Consider the following 19082-nt stretch of genomic DNA (forward strand, 5'->3'; position numbering starts at 1 on the left):
TGGGTTTAATATAGAGAAGAGCAGCTGGGGCATGAATTCTTCTCGGAAATACCTGAAGTTACAGCAGACTGCCACCAGGGGGCAGGAGCATTCAATCAGAGGAAAGTGCTGATGGAGAATGATGCAGCAAGTGATGGCATGTTATGGAAACACACTGCGACACCGCACTCACACACACGCACACACATTTATACAGACACATTTCTGTACATCGGTGCTCTCTTACATACAGCCTACACATTTTGTTATATTTTAGACGCATGGATGGAGCTTATGCCCGCACAGTGCCACTTCCGCCTCAGTTCCTTTGTTGTGTTTTGTTATGTTAGAGGGGAATCCCTTCAGCCCCCTCAGTCTCTGCAGTGGAAGTTTACAGACTCGGAGTGGACAGTGGAAAAACCCCGACTCTAACTGCTGCCTTCCGGGCGATAGAGAGGTGGAGCCAGTGAGACGAGCTAGAGAAGAGAAACAGACACAAACCTCTGCCAGGACCGCACAGTCCTCCAATTGTGTAGTTTTGTTGATAAGAAATATGCATCTGTACCCACTCTGTCAATGAGGAAGACAGTGTAATGGACTTACTTTGTTAGCATTATTGTGTTATCGTATTGTATTATTGTAGGGTCTTCACCTTACAATATAAAGTGCCTGAGGCAACTATTGTTGAAATCTGGCACTATATAAAATACATTGCATTGAATTGAATTGAATATTGCGGCCATATGTGAAATTATGTTCAAATCATATCAAAAAACGTAATCCTGGGTATTTATGATCCATGTCTAGTCACTGTGTGAAACATATCCAGCTGAGTCCTTCAAGAGAAATAGAGAGAGTTTGACAGAGGACATAGAAAACTGATAGCAGCAGAGAAACACGAGACTGAAACGGGATGCTGTGATGAATTAGGAAAAAGGCAGCTATGCAGCCTTGGCTTGGAGTTAAAAAACTAATGTGCACGTGGCTGTTTTATCAGCGTTGAAGCTGTTACAAGGAGATTTCTTTTAGTTATCCTGCTTTGCAAACTGATTTTAGATTGAATATGCCTGCATGTAAAGACATGACACATAACATTAGTCAGTCTTGGGTGTACTTTTAACTGGTGACAGTGTGAATGAAGTGACTGGGAAAGTTGATTAACAGCGTTCTGATTAAAATACACAAAGTTGGGGAGGTTTTAATTAACTGACCATAACTATTCCTACAATCACCGTTGCCATAACACTGCCGGAAGACTGGCTAGATCTAGATCCGTGCACGGCGTCGGATCAAAAGAACTGCTCAGTCACAGCAACGCTTATGCCAAGTTTCCGTGTGGCATTTGAGAATCTTGTCTTGAATGCTCCTGACCTTCATTTTGTAGGAAAATAAAATAACTTTAGCTTTATCTGCAGCTGTCTTTGACTCCTGTAGAGGACTATAAGAGACGAGACAAGACTGTATGTGTGGGAGATAAATGTCCAGATAAACGTTCAAGCCTGAAAGTGTGTGTGTGTGTGTGTGTGTGTGTGTGTGTGTGTGTGTGTGTGTGTGTGTGTGTGTGTGTGTGTGTGTGTGTGTGTGTGTGTGTGTGTGTGTGTGTGTGTGTGTGTGCATGCAGAGGGCGGTGCAGTCACGTGAAGGATAGATGCTTACAGAGGCCACATCACATAAGGCTTTGCCAGGATTCAGGATATAATGAAAGGGTTTTATGTGGAGTCAGACGTGCTCCAGTTCTCAGGCTCCAGCAGGAGATGGAAACCACAAAAGACGGCTGTAAGAGAGCTGATTAACACTTACAGCCAGTAATAACTTACTATCATCAACATAAAAATGTTCCTTTTGTAGCTCTGGCTTAAATACATGTATGTAAAGTCTTGTATGCTACAGCTGGTTTCTCTTTACTTCCTCTGCTCCTGCTTTAGTAATGTACATGTGACTGTGAATATTTGCAGATAGCCACTCAAGCTAAATATATTTAATGTGTCATGAGTGGTCATTTCTGGTGATTAATCCAGGCGTGTGAATGTCTTACTTTTTAATAAGTGTGCTCCTCCTAAGTGTGCTTCTGTAAACAGTTGTGTTATTTCAGTCCAGATGTGCTGAAACGCTTCCAAAAGAGCCGAGGGCAAACAAGCCTGAGGGGTCTTCTATTGAATTTAGGTTAAAAGGATGACACTGGTGTCATGCTGGAGGGGACAAACACCACCCAGACAGAAATTACACAACCTCAACACCCGAATGTTGTTCTTGCTGAAGTACAAAGCGTGTTCTGTATGTAAACCTCTGGGAAGGCAGGGCAGTCTGTGCCTCACACAGTGCAGTTGTTGTCCATCAGGATCGGTGTCACCGCTAGAGAGCACGGTTCACAAATATTCTTCTTAGGTTTGCTTGGCTGCATTAAAGCCTTTTGCCTAGAGAAGAAGTCATGGTTTGTAAAGCTTCAGTGGTTCTACAGCGAGGCAACACTTTTTTTTTACATATATATATATATATATATATATATATGTATATATGTATATCCGAGAAGGGGCTTTCCTTACTGTGCTGCTTGTAGTTTCAGTTCACACTTGGTTTTGTCAGTCACACATTTAACTTTGCTCAGAAAAAGTCACATATGCTTGCCTATTTATTACCTTAGATCTTCATCTGTGGTTTGTTTTGGACTGACCGAAGCCTGGCCATACTGATAGGTTAGGAGTGCGCAGATATCAAAGGGTGCACTCCCAAGAGTCATAGTGCCAGATGACAGTCAGATGCTGAATAACTTGAAGCTTTGGAGTGAAATGCTGCGTCCAGGCTCTAGTTTTCCAAGCAGTCCTAATTACGCTGGTGGGAGTAAAGTGAAGGTATGGGTTGGGGCAGTGAGGAGGGGCTGTTTTAAAACGGCTAAGAGAGAAACTTGGGTTTGAATCGTTCATTTTATCTGTGCTGTGAGCCACTAGTTTGTCACAGAGAAGAAAGCACATGCTGGCAGCAACAAAAAAAGAGAAAAGGCGTAAAGACACGCCTCCTCCTCCTCCTCTTCCCCCCCCCCCCCCCCCCCCCCGGGGCTGAGCCCGCCCTCCTCTCTGCACTGGCTGATGCAATCCCATAGTTCCATTGCGCTGCGGGAGATAATCCCAAACAGTTTTGAATGGGCGCTGTAAGCAGGGCTCTTTGTGACCTCTCTCCCAGAGGCTTACGGGCTAAAGGGGCCTCAGGTTTTACCTGATACCTGCGACCTTTCACCCAGTTCAGGCTTTAACAGGTTGCCTGTAGCTCAAGGATCTCCTGGTTTTCTCTGACTCACACACACACAAGTTCATAACTCTTGACACACTTCAATCACTGGCCAAATGTGAGGAATCGGCTTCAGTCGCAGGCTGGCAGCCGTGCATATTTGTTAATGATTCGGTTCTTTGACTGAGACAAGAAGAGAGCAACTGACTTTAGTGTTGGAATAAATTGTTTTTATCAAACAAACGTTTATTTCTCTATTTACAAGAAAGCTGAAAACACTGTTTCACCACATTCATCACCACTATGTCACTGTTTCTCCTAGATCCGTTCGTCCATCACCACGTTACTGTTCAGCGGGCGAGAGTTCAGCTGGACTCGCCACTTGCTGATTGCCGCCTTCATCCTGGCCTTTAACAACGTCCTGGTCATCTGTGTCCCCACCATCCGGGACATCTTTGGCTTCATCGGTGAGTCCTGACACTGAGTGTGAACAGAGAGCAACATTTCTGCCCTTTCAAAAAGACACATGAACCCAGAGTGAGTCAGTGAGGTTTGCCGGTTCACGCCTGATTGGCACCTTCAGATGAGGGATTGTTTAATTGGATAAAGCCGCTGGAAGTACAGAGAAGCTTAAAATGTCAGGTTAAATCCTTACCTGGTGAGGATTCTCAGGTTTAAGATTGTCAGGAAGAACACTTTCCTACTCACCCCCTTTTTAATAAAGAGTTGCCAGCAGATGCCTGTGCACATGTTCTGTTGGAGCAAAGACGATCACTTCGAGCAAAGTTTAAAAAAAAGAAAAAAGAAAAATCAGCTCTGCAAAACTAATCCCTAAATCAAACCGAAGAGTACTACTTTGTAACTGAGTACCAGCACCTCAAATCAATACTTAATGGCATGCCTATAATATATGAGGCTTGATGCTTTATTAAAGGTATTTTAAAAGCTTATGTTATGCACCTTAATTATTAAAAAGTCTAAAAAACACAGCTGTCACTCAACGTGTCACTTAAAGAATTCCTCATAGTGATTGGTCTGGCTGTTTGTTTCAGTTGTTGTCACCTGATGGCAGATTCAGTTTTCCTCTCGGTTTAATTGCAGGCGCCTCTGCAGCAACAATGCTCATCTTCATCCTACCCGCTGCCTTTTACCTGCGCCTGGTAAAGTCGCTGCCGTTGCGCTCCCCACAGAAGATTGGGGTAAGTGTACAGAAACACACTCGCAGTCACACACAATGCTTTCTGCTGCTGTCTCACTGTATTGGCTTTCTCCATGTATCCACTGAGGGCCAGATGAATGTGATCTGCCAGAAATTTCCACAGACCCCTTCTTTCTTCTGTGTATCTCATCAAGCTGAATCCCTTCTTGTTCTGTCTCTCTCTCTCTCTCTCTTCAGGCAGCCATCTTCCTGGTCGTGGGAGTCATCTTCATGATTGGCAGCTTGACGCTTATCGTTCTTGACTGGATCCACAACCCCCCAGGCTCTGGGGGACACCATTAAAACACTTTTCTACCGTCTTCAGTTTCCCATTTAGAAGTGCAGCCACTTCCTTGACTGCCCCACAGCAAATCACTTGTTTTCCGTACCCACTGGTTTCCTTCATTTCATCAAATCGTTATAGAACCTCAGGCTATAGACATGAGTGCAGCACTGGGTTAAGACATCTTCAGTATCCTCCCAGAAAGTCCCACTGGAGGGGATCCTTTTAGCTTAGTTTGTATTTTTTTTTCTTTTTTCTTTTTTTGGATGTGAAACGACACAAATGAAAGAATCACAACAAGGGGTACCGGTCTCTGGTTTAAAATGCCAACATGCCACCGAGACAGCTTTAGATCGTCACCATCATCTTGATGATCATTCTTTTCCAGCTAAGAAGAAACAACAATGAACAGATACTCTGCAGCCTGTACTTGAAGCTGGAAGGGCTGGAACGATCATGTAGGTCCATCAGTCCTCTGTGAACTTTAAGGAGTCTTTTGGAGTGTGCCATCATCCATGGAAAAAGGAGCACATCTAGCATTGTGTTCAGTAGTAGCTGTGTAAGAAGCCATTACTATAATTATTACTACTATTTCCTAAAATTCCTGCGGTCGATTAAGCATTCATCTCTTCTCAAAATGACGGTTGATGAGCAATTTAATTCCATTTTTTATTTGGGAAATTCAACATCGATTTGCTGCTGTGTTACGTATTAACAACCAGAAGCTTTGCCAAAGTTGGCACGCACAAACAATTTTCTTTAGTAGAGTTATGCTAGATATTTTCAGCTCCAAAAAGACAAGGATCTTCCTTGCTGGTCTTTTTTCATTTCGGCTGTGCACACAAGATTAAGTGGGTGCTTTCAGTATTACTGTTCACAGATGGATCTAAATATGCAAGATACGAATGTACATAATTAAGTGTATCTACTGACAAAATGGTTGTTGTATATAATATCTTACTTGGCCTCTTAAGGCTGTTTCCCATTCAGCTGGATGATCATTTCCAACTAGCAGTATACATATACCTGCTGGAATCATTATTAAGGCACATACAGTAGAACTCATGAGATAAACATTGAATTGTTTTTTTTTTAAATAAGTAATTATATGGGGAAAAAATAAGTATGCATTTTAGACAATTTTTAAAAAAGATCAGCTAAAAAAGATACATATGAATAGGTTGACCTAAATATTACAATTATTTTAACTCGTGCCATATTATGCTCAAGAAGAACTTTATTCGAATGTACGTCCTTTGTTTTTGTTTTTTTGCATAATTATATGCTATTTAGTTTGAAGTAATTGTTTGACACTTTGTAAAAGTTTATGAGTTAGATGCGAAGATTGATAACAATCTCATGTAGGCACGTTAAGTAGGAAGTTAACCTTTTACTGTCAGGCCTGTAGGGATTGAAACGCTCCATTAAAGTGTGATGCAATGCTTAAACATTTACGGATATATAGAAATTAATTTAAGGAAATATAATATTTCAGTTATTAAGCTTTAGAGGCTGTGGTAGGCAAATTTTAACTTTACGCCAAACCATGCTAGCTAGTCAGTCAATATGCTAGCGAGGGCTAACAAGTCTCCAGGTTCCTTTGTTTTTACTTGGCATATAAACGAGATTGTTATCAATCTTCACGTGTAAGTCTTGACAATTAAGTGAAAATGTTCCCTTCACACACAAAATATCAAAGAGCAGTAATTTTTAGAAGTAAGGGTGCGGTAAATAATAACTAACAAAGAATGCTTCAATACCTAGATGACCATGCTAAAGGTGTCAGCCATTTTTAAGTATGTTGTGAAGGGTGTCTACCAAGATCCCAAGTTGCAACTCCAGATGTTTTACCTCAACATCTAAAGCTAAACATTTGGATATCCCCTAGCAATATATTTTTTTATATATATATAATTCTTGATGTTTTTTTTAATTTAAAAGAATAATATACAACCGGTAATCGTATTCATTATTTTATTGTGCCTTCTGAATTCTTGGTATTGTAATTGGCTTTTGAAACAGGTGCCTTAAATGTAACAGTGAATGGCGGCATCACAACCTCAGACTTGTTCCGTTTCACCGCTTCTCCCGTGCCATTGCGAGTCACACGCAGCCAAAGTGGACAGCATTTATAGATCCTTTGTGGATCTACGTACATAAAAACAAATAGATATTTCAAATGAAATAGTATATAATGTGCATGTTTTTGGCCTACAAACATGGTCTTTTTGAACAATTGTATATGCTCTGTAAATAATCTTTATTTTATGGTACACTGACACTCATTGCTTGTGAGCGGGTTGATGGATGAATTCTACTTGACTTCTTCTGCAATCCGTGTTTGTTTTAGTTTCTAAGTATGTATTAGACCTTTTTTTTCTCTTGCTGTCAGACAGTAGTTTGTTCTGGGTTTTTTTGGTCCTATATTTGAAGCTTGTATATTTGTAGAAAAGTTGTTCGCTATATATCTGTTTTCATATTTTAACATTAACCTGTCGTCACAATGCATTAACTCAACAGCCTACTTCCCAACACGGTTTTCCCAGGAGTCTCAGAAATAAGGCAACTGGGTTTATGTCACTAGCTGACCGTCACTGGGTTGAATTTTAAAGCCACGATTAAGCCGTGTTGATATTAAACATGTAATTTAACACTCAACAAAATTAGGACGAGACAAGTATTTTATGACCACACTACAGGAAGTTTCTTACAAGACACGTTAGTCATCTGTTACAAGACCAAGTGGTTCTTTTGCTATTGCACTGTGCAATGCAGTGTAGCCATCACTTAAACTAACATGTACTGTAAGCGTATATCTTTATGCATAAGAATCTTCCACGTTCACCAGCTCAAAGCTTTACCAGGACAATCATACACCATTGCTGGATGTATGTCAGTGGCTTGTGACGCATTGGTGTCATAGACATCTTTAAAAAGCCCAGTTTTTGGTCAGGTTTTATTTGCAAGGCATTACTTGAATATTTTTACAGCCTGATAAAGTCACCAAGCTTCTCGACTAAAGGGTCACTTGACCCGTGCAGTACTCACTATCAATATTCAATAATAGGTGTTTGAAAATCTGCCTCACTCTCTCCTCTGGGTCTGTTACTAATGTAAGAGTTTTTCTCAGTTCCTCAGGATGAGTTTTGTCTTTTCAAGCAGCTCATCCAATAAAAAGAAGAGACAGCAGTTTTTTATCAGAAAGCTCTTTCAACCTACTTTAGTATCTCAGGTATTCAGTCTGGCTGAACTTTTCTTCTCACTTTCGGATAGACTCGTATCATATCTCTTTTCCTTTTTTGTGTGATCGAGCCAAGCTGTACAATGCCGTGCTGGTCTAAATGACAAGTCTTCTCATGGATTTGTAAAACAGACAAGTCCCCAGAATGTGTTTCGAAAGAAGGTGTAGAAAAACCACCTGCCTTATTTTTCTATGGAGCCTCAGCCGTGTAGAAGCACTGGCTTAATGTTTCTGCTGTTCACAGTGTTCCTATGGATCAGATTGAACATTCAGATTTGTAATTTTACCTAAACAAAGGGGATTTTTTTTTCCTTTTTTTTGTATCGGTGATGCTGTTTCATTATGATGAACAATAAAAATGTGAAATAAAAACCATGTTTTTATCATTTTTTAACTTTTAAAATCATAGTTCTTTAAAGAAATCCAAAGCAAACGAACAAGTGGTAATAATAGAAATGCAGTATATTATAAAATGTTTGTAAATGTGGATATGGGAAAAATCCCTTATGTCGCTCCAGATTTTATATAACATGCTGGGGTGGGGGTGGGGGGGTTCTAGTTTGTGTCTGAGAAGGTAGTGACCAGAACCATATTTCTGTCATAACAATTAGATGGTATTGGGCCTATAGAAATAAATCTTCAATTTCCTGGATACCTAGCATCTGCTGCTGACATGTAACACCTGCTTGTAATGTCCCAAGAGTCAAAATGAGGAATGTTATAATCTTTCCATTTTTTTCTTTCTCCAAAGAGTTTTTCTCCTGCATTTTGCAAATACAGTAATAAAAATGCATAAATTTCATATATCTGCCACAACACTGTTGAGCTTGAGTAGTACAGTGACCAACAATACTTCATAATGGTTTGGAGTGACTGAATGTACTGATGCTTGTACACTTCTAATGATGTGCAATTCATTTTAAAAGGTTTTGCAGAGTTTTAAAAAAAATCCACTGATACTGCATATTTTCCTGTGCCAATGAATATAAAACTACTTTAAAAAAAAAAAAAACTACTCAACAGTTTATAATTAAACTCATCTCCAGCTGGAGCATTAAAATGGCTATACACATCAACAAATCAATAATCCTAATTTAATATAGCACTCAAAGGCTTTTAGAGTACAAGCGCTTTACCATCTATCACACACTGTGTCCAGTTTAGAATCTCTAATTATCCTAACATGCATGCGGCTGAATTGTGGACAAAGGAAACCCACAGAGGCACAGCAGTCTCCACACAGAAAAGCCCCCAGCTAATATTTAAACCAGGAATCTTATTGCTGTGAGGCAAAAGTGCTGACCAGTGCCATATGTTTCTGTATGAATACTCTTGTTGCTGCTTTTCTTTCTATTTTCTACTTGATGCTAAAACTTCCTGTAACTTAAGTGTCATTTTGACTTTCACTGAAACAAAGATTATTCTTAAAATAAAAATTATTTCACTTTGCAAAAGACATAAAGTTATTTTCTGACATTTCTATGCTCAAAGCAAATAACTGTATTGTACTTACCATAGTATTTTTACACCATTATTTTAACAATCATTAAGAACTCATTAACAGGCTTATTAAAGCCTGTTAATGAGTTCTTAATGATTGGTGGCCCATGCTTCAGTTTTTCATCAATGCCATTAAAAATGCCTCTATGAAAAATTGTGTTGTCCAACTGAGATTTTATGTGTGAGCACGGCATCTTTACAAGACAATGCAGATTCCACCACATGGAAGTTGTAAATCTGGTTATGCCACACGTGTGAGCTTTGACCTCTGATTGACAATCTGTAGAAACCTCCCTTCACCTCATTGTGCTGCTCCTTTGCCTCATATACCTGTTAAAACATTTTTGTTCTCTTCATACATAAATAATGAACCGTGTGCATTCATAGATTAGCATCCACAAAAATAGTAAGAATGTCTTTCAAATGCTCCCATTTCCCAGAAGTCCAGCTTGCTGCAGTGGCAAAGGGAAAGGATAGGATGCATGAGTAATAAACTGAATAGCACATTTATCTTCCACATTAGATATGTTAAGTAAACACAGGATATACAGCAAATATGACTCACTCTACACACCCAAATCCATTGTTAATGGAGCTTTTTATGAATAACTTAATTTATAATGTTTAGAACTGTGTAACCAGTCAGTAAGCCGTAGCTTGATGTTGCTATTTGTTGTTTCTGAAGAATGTAAAGCTTTAAATGTATTTAGATGGAAGTGTAATTGAAAAAGGGAGCAAATAAAACTGGATCAAGGTGTGCCACTCCAATGTAAATAATCAAAACAGACCTGCTTCTTGTGATTCCTGTTGCTGTTCTCTTCTCTTCTTTTTTCCTCTTTTCTGATTCACCATTCTCCACCAAGACGTTTCTTCTTAACTATATTCTTCTCTCTTCCTCCTCTTAACTCTTTACCTTTGGAACTAATAGTCCCCCCTTTCCAAAACCCTCTTTGCTTCCTGCCCCCCTCCCATACCACCCACTATCTTAATTTTATGAGGATTAGCTGTACCGTTCTGTAAATTCCTGGAATACACTCACCGTTAATAACCTACTATCTGTGTGGGAAAGAGGCTCAGCACAGCACCACTAAACTGCTGAGAACTGAAGTCACATTACCCAGATTTTTTGACCTGAGAAAGTACCTGGCCATAATTAAAAGCTCCCACCATGATCTAATAAGAATTCCAGTTCTGATCATCAAATTCTCCTAATGCAGCTTATAAACCACAAAGTGATTTATCTGGTATGTTGGGTGTGTAAGCAAACTCTTACAAGTGTACTAGACCCGATCGCAAATGTGTTACATGTGAAATATGCTACTTGGCTTCTGTTTTGTGTCCAAATATTTTGTAGAAGTAGCTGCTAAATGAGTCATCTAGTAGGTGATTAGCTATGTCAAGCTAGAAGCTAATTTTCTCAGTGCTTTGTAGGTGTAAAACTACAAATGTGTAACAGCTTTACAATTTCAGTATAAAAACTAGAATTATAACCAATTAAGTTACAATTTACATCTATGTGTGTCCAGATTTACATAATACTTGCTTCATACCAGGGATGGGCACCTCATGCAAAACTACTGTTCCTTATTTGCAACAATAAACCCCAAACCACTCCAGATTTGTGACATGCTAGCTGTATTTGATAGAATTTGTACTGGGCCATCATAACTTTTTGACAGCTTTAAACATTTCTTTTGCATTAGCATCTAATCTCACCACTCCACACACCACACCACTAGTGTTTTTGTTCCATGCGCAATACTGTCACACTCTTGGCAGGAGTAGTGTATTTCCAGTATAAGGAAAAGGGTTTGTTTTTTTGTTTTTTTTTAAAGAAGCTGCATAAACTATTGGAATGTTTTATGATTGAATTACTATGCAATTATGTAATTCAAAATGCATGATACTTCAAAATGCATGATCATCGTCTTCACAATCTATTTTGTGAGTTCACATTGCCAATTGAGAACCAAAAGATAATCAGTTCATTAAATCAATCGGTTCATGTGAAAGTTTGTGACAAATTTGAGGAAATTCCCTCAGGATGTTCCTGAGATATTTTGTTAACAACTGAACAAAAGGACAGACAACTGAGAACATAATGCCTCCTGGCTATAGCTGTTGCCAATGTGGAGGCATAAAATCCCCACAACAGCTCATCTGAGTCATGTGGCAAAGTTGTCACAGTAGTTTTCTTTCTAGCCACATCCTTCAGATTCTCCTGGGGGAACACAATACTAAGTCTTAGCCCACCTGGGTCTATGGCTAAAAGTTATTTGCAAACATTTACCAATACCTCCACAACGAATGTGAGAAGCATTTCATTTGGGAGCTTCCATTTGGCTCTGTTTACATTAAGATTCTTCCAGATATTTGACCCCCCCAACATGCCATAAGGGTGAACCCAGAAACTAATTCTGGACATTTGTGTCTGTAGTATAATCCTTGCAGAGGCCAAATCCAGGTCTAGAAGTCTGGAGACTCCTCATCCTGTGTATGAAAGCTCCTTGTAATAAAACTGCTAACATTTAAACTAAAGAAACAGTAATAATACTATCTCCTATCATAACCAAGGACACCTTATACTATGCTACACAAATATGCAGTATATGGAAGCTACAGTATTCATTTACATACACTGCACAGCATGAAATCAAATTAAAAATAGTGTACAAAACATATGCCATGATTTTCAGGTTTATATGCAGCCCTATAATGATACACTGATCCTATTTCAGGGGGAGCCGATGCCACCTTTCTGGACATGCCCCTGGGTGTGTCTGACTGATGAGTCATTCTAATTACTCATATATTACGGTCAGTGTGTTCAGAAAACTCATTTTAAACTGTAACATGTCTCCACACGTTTTTGATCTCCCACTGGGTTTGCTCACTTACAAAGAAATGAACAGTCTCTTTTTTTGACAGTTTTATGAAGGAATATCAACCAAAAGACCAGAAAAAACATAAACATATAAAAGGTATAATCTAACTTCCATGTCATTGAGTAAAATGAATATTTGTGTCATGTTCGCGTACCGGCAGTCAAGGAGAAAAGGACCCAAAATGCAGGTTTCAGTGAGGCGAAGTAGAACTCAAAATAACCGCTTTATTAGCAGGTTGCCGGTAAACAGAGTCCAAAAACAAACCAAAAACCCAGGTGGTCAAGAAAAACAAATCCAACCAACAGTTCAGGGGGCTGACCCGGAGGCCGACAGTGCAGGAGGCCAAAACAGTTCAGTTCCGGGGGCCGACCGCGCGGACGGCAATGGCGGCGTGGAAACAGTTCTGGGGCCAACCATGCGCACGGCGGCAGCGGCAATGCAAGTCCAGAGGCCGGCCACGCGGAAGGCAGTGGCGGCGTTCAGGAGGTCGTCCACAGTGGCGAAGATGCCCAACAAGCGGCCTGGCAGATGGCCGACGATGTTGAGCCGGCAGTTGTAGACCTGAAGGCTGCGTGGCCCCCGCAGCACCAGGCGAGGTGGAGGCCGGACCAGACGAGGCAGAAGCGGATGCGGAGGCCGGACCAGGCGAAGCTGAAGCGGAGGCCAGACCAGGCGAAGCGGGCGAAGCTGAAGCGGAGGCCGGACCAGGCGAAGCCGAAGCGGATGAGGAGGCCGGACCAGGCGACGCCGAAACTGATGAGGAGGCCGGACCAGGCGACGCCGATGATGCTGAAGCTGATGAGGAGGCCGGACCAGGCGACGCCAATGATGCTGAAGCTGGACCAGGTGACGCCGATGCTGGAGCTGGACAAGGCGACGCCGATGCTGGAGCTGGACCAGGCGACTTCGATGCTGGAGCTGGACCAGGCGAGGGTGAAGCCGGAGCTGGACCAGGCGAGGATGAAGACTCGGAGGCTGCAGCTGGTGAGGATGAAGACTGGGAGGCTGCAGCTGGCGAGGATGACGAGGCTGCAGCAGGCGACGGCGAGGAAGCCGGAGCCGGAGGCGCTGCAGGCGGTGGCATGGAAGCCGGAGACGGTGGCGCTGCAGGCGGCGGCGTGGAAGCCGGAGACGGTGGCGCTGCAGGCGGCGGCGTGGATGAAGCTGCTGCTGCTGCTGCAGGCGGCGCTGAAGCAGATGAGGAGGTTGCTGCAGGTGGCATGGATGAAGCTGCAGCTGGCGAGGATGATGAGGCTGCAGCTGGCGGCTGGACGGGCTCCTCGGGCCCTCCAGCTGACGAGGCAGGAAACTGGCTAGGTTCTCCTGAACCTCCAGCTGACGAGTCTTGGGGCTGGACGGGCTCCTCGGGCCCTCCAGCTGACGCGGCAGGAAGCTGGCTAGGTTCTCCTGAACCTCCAGCTGACGAGTCTTGGGGCTGTACGGGCTCCTCGGGCCCTCCAGCTGACGAGGCAGGAAGCTGGACGGGCTCCTCTGGCCCCCCAGCGAAAACAGTCTCAGAACCAGTGGGCACCGGAGCCCCTGGCACACACAGGACAGAACCAGCAGGTGCGGAGACCCCTGGCATAGACAGAACAGAACCAGCAGGTGCGGGGACCTCTGGCAGAGACAGAGCAGGACCAGCAGGTGCGGGGACCTCTGGCAGGGACAGAACAGAACCAGCAGGTGCGGGGACCTCTGGCAGGGACAGAACGGAACCAGCAGGTGCGGAGACCTCTGGCAGGGACAGAACAGAACCAGCAGGTGCGGGGACCTCTGGCAGGGACAGAACAGGACCAGCAGGCGCACGGGCCTCTGGCAGCGTTGATGCTGACTGGGGCTGAGCAACACATAGGTTTGGCTCAGGAGGCAACAGTTGGGTGCAGTCCTCGGCTGACTCCTTAGCCTTCAGGGGTCCAGAGTCGACTGCGGGTTGAAACTCGGACTCTGGGGAGGCCCTGGAGGTAGTAAATGTCTCTAATCGGGCCAGCTTTTGAGGAACGAAAACAGTCCTGTTGGGAATGTTTTTCTGCTTAACACGAGTGAGAAAAGATGGCTGCTCAGCAGGAGACTGGGTTGAAAAAGGCTGAAGTGACAGTTGTGGTGAGAACGAAACTAGTGAAGGAGCAGATGATTGAGCTATAGGTAATGGAGGAGCTAACTGGGCAGCTGACTGAGCTGAGGGCAGCTGAACAGCTAGCTGGGCTGCTGAATGAGCTAACAGTTGAAGAGGTGTTTGTAGTGAGCGTGATGCAGGGGGTGGTATAGGCTCCCCTGAGCCTCTAGGGCTCGGTTTTAACTAGCTGAACGAGTTCAGAAGAAACAGTTCTGCTTAGGCTTCTCTGCTCTAAGAGAACAGGGCAGAAACAGCCCGTTAAGTCTCCCTCCCCATTCTTGGATAGCGAACCCACAGCGTCATTCATAGATTCAGCAGTACATGTCAAAACTGAATTCAAACTGTCCGGGGTTAACTCTGTATCGACAGAAAAATTCTTAGTTGGCTCCAACAGAGGGTGCACAATCAGAGTTTTGCCCATACATTCTGATACTTCAGCGGAAAAAGCATCAACATAATTAGTCAGGGAGTCTTTTCTTTCTACAGGGCCGGGATGAATGTCCATGGAACAAACCGCCTTCACCTCACTACTCTTAGCCGTGAGAAGAAAACAGTTCCCATTACTATTCGCAGGTGAAGCAATAGGGGTACAGTCAACATCACTCACCATTGCCTGCTGTTCTGACGAGTGATTGGGCTCCGGTTGTAGTGAGGAATGACGGCGGTGGCGCTGCTTCCTCCTGGCGGCAGGGGCTGAGGCGACAGGAGAAACTGGTGACGATGGAGAAAAGACGTCCTCGTCCTGCGACCACATCGCCGCCAAGCAGGAGGCAGGTGAATTAAGCCCTGAGCGGCAAGTAGTGGAGCTCTGTGGCCGCGGTGCGGAAACCCCTCTCCCCCGTGGCAATTGCTGCTGTGCGGCGGGCGACTCCGCGGAGAGCTCCTTATGTTGCGGCCGCTGCCGATGCGATGGCTTCGGCGAAGAATACTGGGCGCGGGCAAAGGCTGCAAGCTCCCGAGCCTGTAGCACCTCCTGGGCTTCATGCAGCTGGTCCATGAAGCCCATAAATCCCTTTAGTGTGCGCAAATGAGGATTCCCCTCCAGGATCGCTTCGATTGCATTAATCCCAACTGCCATAGTCTTAGTGTCCTTAGTGTGGGAAACCCACTCGATCAGGCGGTGGATGCGGGAGAGGTCATGCTCCCGGGATGAAACCGCTGGGTCCAGGAAATGGTCGCATCATTCTGTCATGTTCGCGTACCAGCAGGCAAGGAGAGAAGGACCCAAAATGCAGGTTTCAGTGAGGCAAAGTAGAACTCAAAATAACCGCTTTATTAGCAGGTTGCCGGTAAACAGCGGACCAACTAAACTGGGAAAATACAAGATACAGGCCCATCTTAATTTTGCCAGTGAACATATAATTCATTCAGAAAAGTGCTGTAGTCAGATCAAACTAAAATTAAGCGCTTTGGCATCCACTGCATTGAGGGGCCAATGGACAGGCCTATATGCAATAAAATCTTGGACGAGAACTTCCTTCCCTCAGCCAGAACACTGTAGATGAGTCGTAGATGGGTCTTTCAGCATAACAATGACCCAAAACATACTGCTTAGGCAATAAAGGAGTGGTTATTTAAGGAGCACATTACGGCAATGATGTGGCCTAGCCAGTCTGAAGACGAGAGCTAGGAAACCTAAAGGATTTAGAGATTTGGCCTTTCTCAAAATTCCTTTTTGAGATGTGCGCAAACCTGGAGACCAACTATAAGCCAAAAAAGGACTCTCCACCAAGTACTAATGGATCCTTTGCTTTGGAAAAATTAGTTTCAAATTTCTTTATGGTTTAATTTGTTGAAAATATATATATATACACAGGAAAATGCATTAAGCTCTGTCAAATAAGATCACATGGACTTATTGCTTTCACTATGAGAATCAGAAGTCTAGCCACCAACCAGAAGCCTGTTGAGCCAGGAAACCCTGGTATAGGGTAACTGGAGACTCATAACATGGTTTATTTGTAGGTGTAACATTATATGTGAAATACCTTTCAGAATTTCCATATAAAAATGAGAATTATATAACCATTTAAGTTATAGTTTCTATCTCTGTATGTCCAGATATACATAACATTTGCTTCATACTAGGGATGGGCATCTCATGCAAAAGTGCTACTGCTTCACTATTCTTAAACAATTGGCCCAAGCCTAAACAATGCAAATTCTGTCCTGAGATCTGTGCAAACCTTGTGACCAACTACAAGAAATGCTTACCAACAAGGGTTTTTCCAAGTCATGTTTTGCTTTGGGATCAAATATTTCTTTCACTCAACAACATGCAAATCAGTTCATAACGTATTTAATGTGTTAATGCTTGACATTTGGTTGATATACTATCTTACTTCATTAAAATGAAACTACCCTAAAAAGAGACTGTCCAAGTGTAAGTGAGAAACTTTAACAGGAGCTCAAAGACGTGTGGAGACGTGTTGCAGTTGTATGAGTTCTCGGAACACACTGACCTTATAAAGAGTTCTCATTTCAGTGTCAAGTTTCATGACTGCAGCTTACATAGCTTTGATGTTAATGTCTTGATAAAAATCTTTCCATAGCTAGACAGACATGCAGTACAAACATCTGTTCTATTACAGCTGGTAATTAGTAAAAGCAGAGATTTAATTCAGAGGTCACTTAAATTAATATTGAGTACCACAAGTAAATAACTCAATGAGAAAATGGCAACAATAAGCATATATCTATATCTATATAGATATATATAGATATAGATAGATATAGATATGGCGCCTGTGTCCGGCAGCCTCGCCTCTGTCTGTAGCTGTGGCTACAATGTAGCTTGCTATCGCCAGTGTGTGAATGTCCGTGTGAATGGGTGAATGACTGAATGTAGTGTAAAGCGCTTTGGGGTCCTTAATGACTAGAAAAGCGCTATACAAATGCAGGCCATTTATAATAATAATAATAATAATGGATACTTTATTGATCCCCATGGGGAAATTACTTGTTTTTCTCTGCATTTGACCCATTCACTCAGTGAAGCAGGCGCCCGGGGAGCAGTGTGTAGGGACGGTACCTTGCTCAGGGGTACCTCAGGGTAGCCGTTAAGTGGATTCGAACCGCCGACCTTCCGATCATGGGGCGACCACTTTACATACTGAGCTATCCCTGCCATATATATATATATATATATATATCGTAGCGTAGTGGTTAAACTACACGCCTTTGGAACGGAGGATCGCAAGTTCGATTCCTGCCTGGGGGCGTCTGTATCCAGTAAGGGTCCTAAGGCTAGACCCCCTATGCTAAGCAAGCCTACCGCAGACATGAGCGAGACAGATAAATATGAAGGCATGCCGGCTCGGACGTCGCCCGGATCAACAAGGTCCGCGTCAGGTGTTGAGGAACCAGGGCACCCTGACGAAAAGTGGGCTACTGGAACAAGAAGGCATCGGTGGGCAAGGGACGAAAACAGGGCGTTGTTGGAATGCTACTACGCAAGTAACCCCGGCGGAAGGGGCTACATGAATAGGATGAGGGACCTATGGATTCTTCGATACCCAACATCCACAATGACGGCGAAACAACTAGTAGCTCAGTGTTCCAACATTCGAAAGAAGGGACTGCTCTCACAGCTAGAGATTGACGAGGTACAACACAAATGCTACGGCAAGGAGGAGTCAGGACGCCAGGTCAGGGGGGAGATATCATCACCCCCACCCGAGATTGGGTACATAGCCCCAAGTGCGATAGGAGAAGGATCGTTGAGTGCGAGAGGAACTGACCTGAAAAATAGGATCATGGCCAAGCTTGAAACCTGGATCCCCCGTAGCAGGTTACCAAGATTACGTGAAGTACCCTCAGAAGGTCTGCTAGATGATGTTAATGCAGCACTACGGGCAATACCTACAACCACGATTACCGACACTAACAAGCTGATCTACAATACGGCAGCAGTGATCAGTGAGATGCTTGGCTACAAGTTGAACAGCCACAAGGGGCAGTACCCTCCATGGAGAAGGAGGCTAGAGGGCAAGATCAAAGTAGCACGGAGGGAGGTTAGCCAACTAACGGAGTTGCAGAAACGTGCGACAAATAAGGTGCCTAAGAAATACAGCAAGCTATCCATACCTGAGGCCTTGGAAACTGCCAAGCAAAGACTCACAGCCTTGGCCAGCCGCTTGAGGAGGTACACCAGAGAGATAGAAGGCAGGAGAATAAACCAGCTGTTCTCCACAGAACCAGCAAAGGTGTACTCTCAGTGGCAAGGGAACAATAAGAGAACAGCACCACCAAGGCTGGAGACGGAGCAATACTGGAAGAGCATATGGGAGAAGGATGCAACCCATAACGGCAATGCTCAGTGGCTAGAGGATCTGAGGGCAGACCACAGCGACCTCCCTGAACAGGGTCCAGTAACCATCACAGTGGCAGATATCCAAGAAAGGGTCTCCAGTATGAAGAGTTGGACAGCACCAGGGCCTGACATGGTTCACGCCTACTGGCTGAAGAAGCTGACTGCACTCCACGAGCGTCTGGCAGCACAAATGAACCAGCTGCTAGTTAACGAGAGACACCCGGAATGGCTAACTGAAGGCCGGACGGTCCTGATCCCCAAGGACCCCAAGAAGGGACCGGTCCCCTCCAACTACCGACCAATAACCTGCCTCAGTACTACATGGAAGCTCCTGTCAGGCATCATATCG

The 19082-nt window shown here is 43.6% G+C and overlaps 1 protein-coding gene across 2 annotated transcripts in view; it reads left to right on the forward strand.

The window, feature by feature from the left end:
* slc38a4 (solute carrier family 38 member 4) overlaps positions 1-8295 on the forward strand; it is a 31697-nt gene extending 23402 nt beyond the window's left edge. For both annotated transcript variants that reach the window (XM_080887073.1, XM_080887074.1), the window contains 3 exons: positions 3524-3668; positions 4303-4400; positions 4598-8295. In XM_080887073.1, coding sequence (XP_080743199.1) covers positions 3524-3668; positions 4303-4400; positions 4598-4702 — 348 coding nt within the window. In that variant the 3' untranslated portion in view covers positions 4703-8295. The remainder of the gene's footprint in view (positions 1-3523; positions 3669-4302; positions 4401-4597) is intronic.
* Positions 8296-19082: the final 10787 nt, after the last annotated feature.

The sequence above is a fragment of the Rhamphochromis sp. 'chilingali' genome (genome assembly GCF_963969265.1).
Source record: "Rhamphochromis sp. 'chilingali' genome assembly, chromosome: 7".
In the NCBI taxonomy this organism is placed as follows: Eukaryota; Metazoa; Chordata; class Actinopteri; order Cichliformes; family Cichlidae; genus Rhamphochromis; species Rhamphochromis sp. 'chilingali'.